A 12,363-nucleotide genomic window follows, 5' to 3' on the forward strand; every position below is an offset into this window, starting at 1 on the left:
GCTTGGGACTTCCCTGGTGGTCCAGTGGTTAAGAATCCACCTTCCAACGCAGGGGACGTGGGTGCGATCCTTGGGCGGGGAACTAAGATCCCACATGCCGTGGGACAAATAAGCCCGCGTGCCGCAACTACTGAGCACGCAGGCCACAACTAGAGAGCCTGTGTGCCACAACTACAGAGCCCACGTGCTCTGGAGCCCAAGCACCACAACTAGAGAGAAGCCCGAGCCCCACAACGAGGAGCCCGTGCATCGCAGCGGAGGATCCCGCGTGCCGCAATTAAGACTCGATGCAGCCAAAAGTAAAATAAATAAATAAATATTAAAATAAAATAAAAAGAACATTGTTTGTCCCACCAAGAACAAAAATACAGAAAATAAAACATACAGCATCTGATCCTGAATTCCCCTAGACTACTACTGGGAAAAGTATTAATGAAAAACTCACACTTCACATTACAAACTATAAGTCTGATTCAGCACCTACAGGAAAGGAAGAGAAATATTTCTCCCAACATGAAAGCCGTGAATTCACTCGACTGTTTAGATAATAATACTCACTGATATGAAGATGAATAATTACTATATAGTAGTAACTACACAGATTAACTCAATGTTTAATGCTAAAACATAAATTATCCTGACCTTTTTATTATTTTATAGATAGTGTAACAACTTTAACTTATAAGGGACAGACATATGGTATCTATTCCGATTAAGCCAGGAGGAATTTGACTCTAAGTGTTTGTGTGCCTCTGAAAATTAAACTGGGGCTCAGAAATTTCCTCCTGTCACTTTAAGCCATTAACTGATTTACAAATCACTCCAATAAATCATGAGCTTGGGATGAACACACACTCACTTACTAATATGTACAAGATAGAGAACCAACAAGGACCCACTGTATAGCACAGGGAACTCTACTCAATAGTCTGTGGTAACCAAAATGAGAAAAGAAACTAAAAAAGAATGAATATATGTGTACGTGTAACTGAATCACTTCGCTGTACAGCAGAAACTAACACAACACTGTAAATCAACTCTACTCCAATTAAAAAAAAAAAATCACTCCAAACCTTGCGTGGTAAAATGGAGGGCCTTTTCGATACAACACTGCAAAGAAAAAGAAAGAAAACGTATAACCACTCGAAATCAAAGTCTCATTTTATACTTATACAGTATTCTCTTCTCCAAAGGCACAAAAACACCCAGTGCTCTGTATGTGGGTAACCTGCAATACACCCTGTGGTCTATTTTTAAAACCCAAACTGTTTTTTCCCCTGGAACAAAAATTAGCAAAGCAAACCTGTTGCCAAGACCCTAATACCCTCGTCCCACCCGCACCCCACAAATGAATTCCAAATCCAGGTGTAAGCAATTTTTGTCCCGTCTCTTGCCTTACACTCTCCAGAGAGAGAGTCTGAAATCACGTCAAGCGTGTCAAGTTGGTATAATGCGGACCAACGTTCAGTTACTCATTTCAAATCTTTTGAATCATTATTCAGGGTCTGAGCTCCTCTGGCCGGTACCGGATAGGTGCTGGTGCTAAAGATGAATGAGAGTCATGCCCACTTTTAGGAAATTCAAAGTCAAGCGGGGAAAAAGTCACATAAGCACACACGCCACTCGGAGACCTGCCTGCCCACCTCATTCAGCCTGCGGAAGCCAGAGTGGCTGGCCGGGGTCTGCCGTGGACCGTGGAAGTGCAGGCGAGCCCCCGGGGGCGCACAGCCTGTGGCAGGGTGCGGAGATCTGCCCACCAGATCTGTGTGCTCTCTCTCCAGGCAGGTGAGAGACCCCGTATCAGCCTCCCACGCGGCAAGGAGTGGCTGTGTGTCACGGGGCACTTCCAGATTGGCCCAGAAAACCCTCCCGGGCACCGAGCCTGTGCTTGTTCCTTTGTGAGGCCGAGTGAAGCTCGTGGGACCACAGGGAGAAGCCGGGACCCTGCACTCCCTGTGGGAGCTGGTCCACCCGCCACTCAGACACTGGCTTTGGATTTTTCACATGAACAGAATTAACTTCTAGAGTTAATTAAGCCCATGAAATCTGGAGTTTATACGTAACGACAGCTGCAGGAACTACCTTAACTAACAAACAATTATATCCGTGAGCTTGTGCAAAAACCAAAGCAGAAAAGCTTTGTTTCCTTTGAGGAAGTGGCAGAACCTTTCCTTTTGGGCATAAACCCGGTATTTAATCACGTCTCCCTTTAGCTCACGCACCACGAGGTCAGAGCCAGCTTAGGACCCAATGGACGATACAGTAACCCGTCACATATATTTTCCACGGTCACCTTTCCCTCTTATGAACATACTTCCTATTTAAATTGTATTTAAAGTATTTGGCAAGTCAGCTCAAATTCACTGTGTAAGGGTCCACATTTAAGTAAATATCTAAACACCCATTTCTCAATTTCTGGGGATGTGGTGTAGTGGAAGGAGACCCTGCACTGGGATGAGGCTGAATTCGGGGTTCTGTCTGGGCCTCATCTCTGCCATTCCCAACTGTGTGGCTTTAAACACATGATTAACTTCCCTGAGCCTCAGTCTCCAAAATCATAAAATGAAGACATGAGGGGAAATTAAAACCTTCTCTAGCCCTCCTATGCTATTATCTACGATCAGTTACACATCCTTCACCTAAGATGCATCCGGAAAGTGACACAGCTTGAAAGCAGCTCTGACCCCCAACTCGGACCATTCAGATGCCCGACTACGATGGAGGTGCAGCTTAGGGGATAAAAGCATATACATGGCATCAGTGAGACCCCAATTCAAGGCTCACCAGTGCCTAGACCACATGATGACACTCGTGTTTCAATCTCCTTATGGAAAATGGGGGTAATGATGCAGGTGGAGGTGCCCGAAAAGTCACCCATGATAATAGCGATTACAGCGTATTCAGAGGGAAAAATGAAGTCGTTTTCCAAAAATGCCTCCCAAGTAGAAAGATGAAAGCTTCAGAAGTCTAAGAAATAGTGGGTATTTAAAAATAAAGCCTGAACGAAGAGGGAGAAGAGAGGAAACGTGCTTTCTTACACTAACACCAGACGTGACGTGTGGAAGGAATGACAGAGTCAGAACACAGTGATCAGTGCAATAATCACTTTGGCCAACCACTGCAACTACTAGGGAACCAGATATTCAGGGTCACCCTACAAATCACCTGTGAACTACAAAAGGCAAAGTGCAGACACCCGACGATGGCTGCCCTAGCAAACGAACGGCTTCCCCAGCAGCAGGGCAACCTGACATCAGGCACCCCTGGACGTGGCCCCGTGAGGACACACATCACCCGTGCTTGCAAAAGAACGGCAAGTCCGAATCTAACCCCGAGGAAGTGATCAGACATACCGAGACTGTGGGACACCCTACAGGACTCTTCAAAACAAGTCAACGTCACGGAAAACAAACAGGTGGAGGGACTCTGTTCGATTAAAAAAGACTGCAGAGACCGCCGTGGTTGAATGGTGGCCCCCAAAAGATACGTCCACGTCCCAATTCCTGGGACCTGTGAATGTGACCTTATTTGGAAGAAGGATCTTTGCAGAGATTGGAGGCACGCAGCCACAGCCAAGGAACAGCTGGCGCCACCAGACGCTGGCAGAGGGAAGGAACGGAGGGCGCCCGGCCCCGCCAATGCCGCGGTTTCAGACTTGCGGCCTCTAGACCTTCTGCTGCTTTATGTCCCAGTTTGTGGTCATTTCTCATGGCCTCCCTAGGAAACTAAAAGTGGTAAATGCACTCAATGTGATAAATGAATGTTGAGTGGAGCCTGTCAAAAAAATCAAAACCAAAACAGCCACAAAAGACATTGTGGGGACAAGTGGGAAAACTGAAATACGGACTGGATATTTTTGATGATATTATATTACCGAATAATCAATTAATGAATATTAATGAATGATCAATAATGAATTGTTCATTATTCTGATTAATAATATTAAAGAATAATCCTGATTTCTCTTAGGTATTATATAATGCCATAATTATGGAGGAGAATATTCTCAGGAGGTGTATGCAAAAGCACTTATGATTTAATATGGATTATGCGTGCAAATGTGGAAAATGCTAACAAAAACATTTAAAGTCTCATTAGAAGAATAAGCCAAGAGGGTGGCTTGGGAAAGAACTGAAGACGGGGATGGGAGGAAGGTGCGCCTCCCTGCTCTGTGAGGAGCCCCAGTGCCTCTCCCCGGGGCAGAGCCAGCCACCAGCTCTGGACCGATGCCACGACCAGGGATGGTTCTTCTTCTCTGGACATCCTGTAACTCTGCTGGCTTCTAACGGCTCCCCTCCTTCTACCTGTTTTGCAACCTCTGATTTGCAGGGAGCTGGGGAATCACATGATCAAACTTAGTCCATGTGAACCCAAATTGGAATGGGTGGGAAGGAGGCTCAGGAGTAACTAGAACTTCGGGTTAAATCAAGTTAAATCAACCGGTAACTGCATGCGTACGTAAGACAAAAACAGAAGCCTGGAGTTGGTTTTCGGCTTTCTGGCTGGCAACGTTCGTCAGGTGTGGTGGGAAGTACACAGAGCTGGGACCCAGACGGCCCTCATCTCTGTACTTGGCAGCTGTGGGACCCTCAGCAACTCCCCTGACCCTTCGAAACCTCAATTTCCTCAGCTACCGAAGGAGGTGAGCGCCACACGCCTCACGGAACACGAACATGAAATAAGACGGGAGAAGAAAAGCACCACGGCACCTGGTCACCACGGGAGCCAGCAGCCACAGGAGCTTCTCGGGTGGGGGGGACTTATGGAAAGGCTCTCAGGTGATTTCTGGCCTGGTTTTCGGCACTGGGCAATCAAGGTCAACTGGCCCGGCAGCTGTGCCTGATTTGAGATCTTATCACCTGTTCCAAGCGCTGCTTCTGGAATGAAATCTGCTTGACAAGACTTAGTCAAGGGAAGAGTTTCCCTGATAAGATGTGAATTTCCAAACGGCCCTTTGTCATGAGTCATTACCTCTGAGAGCAGAAACAATCGTTAAGGGAGCTCGTCCTGGACGCAGCCTGTGTCCCCAGTTCTAGGGTATGTGTGATCCCGTCACTGGCCTTCAAAATTAAAATGATACTGTGGCTGGAGAAGAGGTCAAGTTTAGCAAGCTGCTCCTCTCACCGCGGGCTGGCTAGCGCAGCTCCTGACTCCTCCCTAAAGCGGGAAACGTGAAGACACCCTTCACGGCACTGCTGGGCCAGAAACCTGCTCTCACGCTAATCGCTAATCGCACAGGCGGCTCCAAGCGAGCGATACACCCTCCCGGGGCAGAGCCCTTGGGGGGGTGGGGAAACAACGGCTGATGTACTTCTTTCCTTTTTAAACGTCTGTCCATCTGTCTGTCCTTTCATCCAGCCTTATAAGGCAGTTTATTTTTAAATGAGGAAAGTTTTCTCTACTCACCAACCACAAATACGGCTTGAGTACTGAAAACACATGCGATAAGGTCTGCTTCTAAGGCACTCAACAGAGGTCCCTTCCCCCGGCAACGTTTCGTTTTTATTTTTTATAAATAAGATGCTGTCTTATAAAGACATTATCCACGTTACATGATGAGTGAACGGAAGCTCAGAGAGGTGAAGCGACCTCCCTGAGGTCACACAGGTAGTAAGACATGCAGCCGGGGTGAGCCCGGAGAGCTCTTTCCGTTACCCCGACCTGTGGCCTGGTCGACTGGAAAGTTCTGCTCAGGTTTCGCCCATTCGGTGAGCACGCTGGCCTGCCGAGGGCTCACACGGAGCGGCTATTCTCACGGGGCAGGAAAAGGAGAGCAGGGCGGGGAGCCAGTGACGGCAATGCAACAGCTAATGTCACTTACTGAAACGCTGTGACCTGGGGGCCACGCGGTTACCTGGAAACCGGGCAAAGTAATCTCGAGCCAATCCTGATCATTCTGTCCGCAGGGCCGGTCAGGTCAGCTTCCCTAACTACTCTCTCTGCTTCCATTCCTCCCCCCCCCCCACCCCCCGCCGTCTATTAGGAAGAAAGCACACAAAGATCCCACTAAATCAAGCTATTGAATGTAAGTCACCCCTTTGCTCAAAACCTCCCAAGACTTCCAATGACCAGAATAACGTCCCGAGTCTCTGCGCAGCCTCACTCCCAGACATCACCTCACGCCACTCTCCCCCTGGGACCTCTCAGTTCTAGACGCACCGTCCTTGTGCAGCTCCCGAGTCCGGCCTTGGGGCCTTTGCACGGGCTGCTCCTTTGTGCCTCGCGTATTCTCCCCCAGACTGTCCAGTGACCTGTTCCCTCACTGCAGTCACATTTCTCTTGTTGTTGTTTGGGACACATCTTTTCAGAGAGTCCTCTCCTAACCACCCTAACCTCCTTTTTCCTCTCTGTTCCTTCACTCTCCTTTATTTTGCTTAGTACCCTGAAATTACAGTACGTATTTATGTGTTTGCTTGTTTGTTCCCCGCCCCGCCCCGCCCCAGCACGTGAGCAGCTCCATCCAGGCAGTTTTTGTCTGTCTTGTGCACCTCTGTGTTCCTGGCACCTAAGAAGATCTGGCTCACACAAGACCCTGATCAGTGACCTGGTGAGTGAGGTGCTCACCGGGTCCCGACTCCCTCCTATAAATAAAGATGAGGGAGGCAGTACTGTGTAGAAGTTTCCAAGAGCCTGGGCTCCAGCATTCAAAGCCCAGGACTCTGAGTTCCTGACCCTGGAAACGATGAGGGACAAATGACCCTTTCAATCACAACTTCAGTCTCCCTATCAGAAAAAAATGAGGGTCGTGAGCGCCGATCTCGTAGAACTGCCATTCGAGTTAAACGAGGTCATGCACGCCCAACGTCTCCTACAATGCTTGGCACACAATAAGGGCTCAAAAAAATGACAGCTGTGATGATCACCACAGTTATACAATGATTATTAATGGTACTGCACACAGTCTGTCAGAGGAGACGACCCCAGAAGATAAGGGACCGTCCTACATCACACGATCACACACTAATGAGAGGCAGGGGTAGGGGCTGTGGACGCTCTTCTAACATCTCAGAGCGGAAAAGAGGAAAACATACCCTCCACCCCGACCCAAACATTATTATCTAAGGCAGGAGGACATCCATCATCTCAGGAAAAAACAGCAAGAGCACAGATAACCGATTCGATTTTCACCCCAGGATCTCATGTGAACGCTGGCGCTCACACCTGCCAAGCCAAGAACCACTTACGCAAATCTGTTCCGTACTTAAGTCCCGCTTTGGGCACCCAGCCCTTGCTTCGGAAGTGATGGTACGCCATGTACGTAGTCCGGAACGTGGGCTGAACTACACGGAAGGCGTTCCAGAGCTTCACGATCGTTAAAGGCTCCTGCGGTTGTTGGGGAAAAACAAAAGCATTATGACATATGTATCCACCCATTATCCAGCCGGTGAGTCCACAACATTTATACTAAGTGTGAGCTGAAGATAAACAAACACGGTGCCCATGACAAAGGGTTTAACCACAAGATCCAGACCCTGCTGTCCATGTCCAGCGTGGCGGCAGCCAGCCACTCCCATGAACTTAGATGTGTTGCCAGTGTAAAAAAAACAATGAATGTCAAAACTGAGTATGAAAAAAAGAATATAAATTATCCCAGCAATTTTAAGCATGTGGTAACGTTAAATATACTATGTAAATAATGTAAATCAATTTCAGCTGACTTTAAAAAAAAATCCTTTTTAATGTGTCTACCAGAAAATTTAAAACTATGCATGTGGCTCCCATCTGAGGCTCCCATCATATTTCTACTGGACAGCAGTGCCCCAGAGGACCTGTGAGAGGCCCCCTTGGCACGGCAACCCTTCAGCTGGAAGCGGCCACGTGAAGCGGGGGAGGGCAGCGGAGGGGCTGCTGGTGGGCGAACAGGCCAGGCAGAGGAATGGGGGCGGCCGGGTGTCCACCGAAGCCAGAGGGTGCACGTTCCGGCATGCACAGACCCTAACGGGTAGCTGCGGTACGTCAGGCCACGTTCAGAAAAGCCAAAAATAATTCTGTACAAGTTCTTATAAAAGATGTCCCGGTGTGTCTTTGAAACTAGAAAATTTATCGCAAGGCACAAGTTAGTGATCCAACTGCTGCAAAGGGAATTTTGTTTCTAAGGTCGTACTTGACGACACTGAGAACGGTTCAGAGAACATTCTGACGTGCCAACCCAAAAACACAACAGGAAAGGCCGGGTAAGTTTGGGAGCTTTTCCGCTTCATTTCAGCGCTGGGTAAAACGGCCAGTCCTTCGGTCGGTTTCCAGATCGGTCCCTCAATGAGACTTGCTGTTTGTCTCAGCCTGAGATTTTCACACCATAAATATGAGATAGACTTGGGTTTTTTTTTTTTTTTTCTTTTCTCCTTTAAAAAAAACAAAAACAAACAAACAAAAATAACGTTGTTCCTAAGGTGGAAACTCCGTATGTGTGTGGTCTTGGAATGCACCCCCCGCTCCAAAACAAGCAACAGTCTTGCGGACAAGGCTGAACTTGCGGCTCGGACAGCCCGCCCAGTTTCAGAGGCTGAGGGCTGTACGGAGGAGCTGGAACGCCCCGACGAATGTCAGTGAAGGCCCAGGGGAGGAGGTGCGGTGGGCTAAGGAGGCCCCGCTCTCAGACAATGGGTCACCCGTCGGCCAGACACCCGTTTCCAAACCACTGGAATAATCCTGAAGGGGACTTGCACAGTGAGAAGCGGGTGAATATGACAGAGTTCGTCCCCCCAACAACAGAACAAAACGTATCTTCTCTGTTCTAATGTGCTGCTTACCTTTTTCATCTTAATTTTAATTTCACGTGAGTTATTTTGACTAGGTATTGTATTCACGGGGACCAAAATTCAAGAAGGACAAAAGTGTACGGTGAAGTCTCGCCTTCCAGCCAATTCCTCTGCCGGGAGGCAGGCAGGCATTGGGATTAACGTTCTGCTGAGGGCAGCGGGGTACAGCACAAAATCACGGGCTTTGCAGTGTCCTGACAGAGGTTCAAATACGAACCGGAGCGGCTGTGTGACCCTGGGGGAGTTACTTGTTTCCTCAGCCTCAGTTACCCCGTCTATAAAAGACTTTACAGGCGCCAAGTGAGGACTAGAAGTACTGCGTATAAAGTTCCTAACTCACAGCCTTTACTGAAGCAGGTGCTAAACATGGGTAGTTTCTTTTTTTTTTTTTTCCCCGTTACGCGGGCCTCTCACTGTTGTGGCCTCTCCCGTCGCGGGGCACAGGCTCCGGACGCGCAGGCCCAGCGGCCACGGCTCACGGGCCCAGCCGCTCCGCGGCACGTGGGATCTTCCCGGACCGGGGCACGAGCCCGTGTCCCCTGCATCGGCAGGCGGACTCTCGACCGCTGCGCCACCAGGGAAGCCCGGTAGTTTCTATTTTTGCTGTTAATTTTTGGTACCGCTCTGACACACGTCCTGATCATTATAGAAGATACTGCTATCCTTCTAGTCTCTGGGAATGAAATTCAGTCTGAAAAGGTCAAAGCTGGCTTTTGCCTGAACAATTCCAATTCAGGACCCAAAGCCTAAACTTAGAGAAAAAATGCAATTCCAATTTTATCCAGTGAAAGTGGACACATTTGTATTAAAGCAATATGGAAATTACTACACAACCTGCTTTTAACATCAGGGAAATTTTAAGTGGACTGTGTCTGAATAAAACATCTTACCTTCTCGTAGTAAACACTTAGACATCCCAGAGCATAGACCAGGAAGAAGGCCTAAAAACAGGGCAAGCAGAAGATGCTCATCAGAAACTGTTCCACGTTGAGAAATTATTTTACACACTGATTTCTCTTTGCGTTAAATACAAATTAATGTCCTTATCACCATCCAAATGGTCACATATTTTTAAACATAAATGATTCATTCAAATTTCAAGGATTAAAATATGAATGTCATAAAATGGTTTAGAATCAGTATAAAACATTTCTATGAAATTTTCCATGTATTTTTTTCTTTATAAAAACCACACGGCTAAACTGAAAAATGACATGAATAGCAAAAACAACAAGAGAAACCTTTGCTCACTGGATTTTCCTCCGTCAAATAACCTTACTAAAGTGAGAGAAGAATTTATAGAAAAAAATAAGCAGAAAATTGTGCAAAGTGGGCCACGCAGACTGGGTCTGTGTAAACCAAATGAGTTTCTCGGTCACCCCTGCAGTAAAGTGATTTCTGATCGAGTGAAGCCCATTGTTCCATTAACTTCATTAAAAGGCACCACGTTTCACTCACGTGGGGAGGCAAGAGGAACGGCAGACAAGGTCGGGCCCGGCTGAGCAAAATCACACTGACGTGGGAATAAAAATAACCTTCGGACAAAAACAAGACGATGCCAAGCCCTGACAGCAGCAAAGAGGCGCCGGTGCTGGCTCTGCCTGCAGAAGGGGATTAGGATCTGCGCTCATGCCTGACAGCTCAGGTGAGACTGGTCTGTAGTGGTCAGTGATGGAGAAACGGTGGCTCTAGATGCTACTTGCTTTTGTAACATGAGGATGGAAGCTGAGATTTCAGGTATCCTACGGGGCCCTCTGGTGCAGGTGGCAGGCTTCTGTTCCACCACTGTGGTGCTGATGGCTGTTTTCCTCCCCGCCCAGGGCTCAGGGCTCCAGAGAACACAGGCTGTGAAGACGCAGGGCTTTCAAGCAGAGACAAGGTCCTGCTAAGGAAACACCTTCCTGACACCCTCAGGAATTGCCCCAATCCACCCACCGTCATCCTCTCCTGGCCATCGGATGACGCTTCTCTTTACGGCAGTGGTCCTTGAAGCGTGGTCAGTCTGGGGATCCTCGGGTCCCCACGACCCTTGCAGGAGCTCTCAAAGTCAAAACCACTTTGTGAGATCAAAAGGCATCACTGGCCTGGTTCATACTCATTCTCCCCAGAGGCTCCAAGACACACGACACCACAACAGACCGAGCGCAGCAGCAGATGTGAGAATCCAGGGGACTTCTCTTAAGCCACACCTTAAAGTCTTTGCAAAAATGAAAAACAACACCACTCTTTTCACTGGATTTGTTTTGTTTGGAAAGAATACAGTTATTTTTAAGAAAAATATTATTTATGTTAATGTATAGTGGGTTTATTATCATTATTTTAAAATGAGTTAACAAACACATATTTAAGTTTTCATTTTAATTTATAATTTGGTAAACACTGACAGATATAATCCACGTAAAAATGCTCCTTGGGGTCCTTCAATAATTTTTAAGAGTACAGTGGTTTGAGGACTACTTTATTTACTTATTAAAATTTTATTGATTGATTGATTTTTGGCTGTGTTGTGTCTTCGTTGCTGCGCGTGGGCTTTTCTCTAGTTGCGGCTAGCGGCGGCTACTTTTTGTTGCGGTGCACGGGCTTCTCATTGCGGTGGCTTCTCTTGTTGTGGAGCACAGGCTCTGGGCACGTGGGCTTCAGCAGTTGTGGCTCACGGGCTTCAGTAGTTGTGGCTCACGGGCTCTAGAGCGCAGGCTCAGTAGTTCTGGCGCGCGGGTTTAGTTGCTCCACGGCATATGGGATCTTCCCGGACCAGGGCTCGAACCCGTGTCCCCGGCATTAGCAGGCGGATTCTTAACCACTGCGCCAACAGCCAAGTCCCTGAGAACTACTTTAGTTCTACCCAGATCCAAATCGAGAGCTTCTCTGAAGATGCAGGTGATTACCTGCCAGGTCCACCTCTCTGGGTCCAGCGCCCTGATGCTGGCCGCCGCCTCCTCCCGCCTGGACTTCGGCAAAGGCCTCTGTGCTCCGGCCCCGCAGCCCGTCCCCTAGGGCAGCCCGAGCTACCTTCTCAGCATGTGAAGGCCCCTGGCTCCCAGGCGTCTCGTGGCACTCGCCCAGCACTCTCCCTACATGGTTGCTTCACTTCTGTCCCCGGACACGCTGAGCTCACTCCTGCCTTCGCCTTTGTAACTGCCGCTCCCACACCCGGAGTCAAAGGTCACTCCTCAGAGAGCTCCGCCCCAACCACCCAGTGTGCGTGACCCCATCCCGATCGATCGACTTCCTCAGAGCATTTATGTTCGCCTGAAAGTATCTTTCTTAAGTGTGTCTCTCCAGCTAGAATGCAAACTCTGTGAGACAGAAACTCTGCCTGCAGTGCCCTTGACCTAGAAGGGGCTCAGTGCGTGTGCTGAAAGCATAAAGAAGCAGGTGTGGACCCCCCCGCCACGGTCTGGAGCACGTGGCAGGGCTGCCCAGGGCAGGTCTCGCATCTCCGTTTCCTCAGGGTGGACACTGTCCTGCTTCTCCTTTAGCTACCGGTGACAGCCTGTCTGCCCCTTGCTCTCCTGTGGCCCGCTGCTTATTAACACAAAACGCTGCTTTTTCAGACGGACACAGGTGGTGGCCAAAAGGTGCAACAGAAAAGAAAAGGTGGTTC

The 12,363-nt window shown here is 48.5% G+C and overlaps 1 protein-coding gene across 5 annotated transcripts in view; it reads right to left on the reverse strand.

Moving 5' to 3' along the window:
- TSEN2 (tRNA splicing endonuclease subunit 2) overlaps window positions 1–12,363 on the reverse strand; it is a 51,630-nt gene that overhangs the window by 13,571 nt on the left and 25,696 nt on the right. For all 5 annotated transcript variants that reach the window (XR_010842462.1, XR_010842463.1, XM_067043410.1 and 2 more), the window contains 3 exons: window positions 9,650–9,700; window positions 7,185–7,323; window positions 1,074–1,110 (listed from right to left, as the gene is read on the reverse strand). Coding sequence is in view for 3 of the 5 variants with exons in the window: in XM_067043410.1 (XP_066899511.1) it covers window positions 1,074–1,110; window positions 7,185–7,323; window positions 9,650–9,700 (227 nt within the window). In the remaining 2 variants the exon portion in view is untranslated. The remainder of the gene's footprint in view (window positions 1–1,073; window positions 1,111–7,184; window positions 7,324–9,649; window positions 9,701–12,363) is intronic.

This window comes from Kogia breviceps, chromosome 10 (genome assembly GCF_026419965.1).
Source record: "Kogia breviceps isolate mKogBre1 chromosome 10, mKogBre1 haplotype 1, whole genome shotgun sequence".
NCBI lineage: Eukaryota > Metazoa > Chordata > Mammalia > Artiodactyla > Physeteridae > Kogia > Kogia breviceps.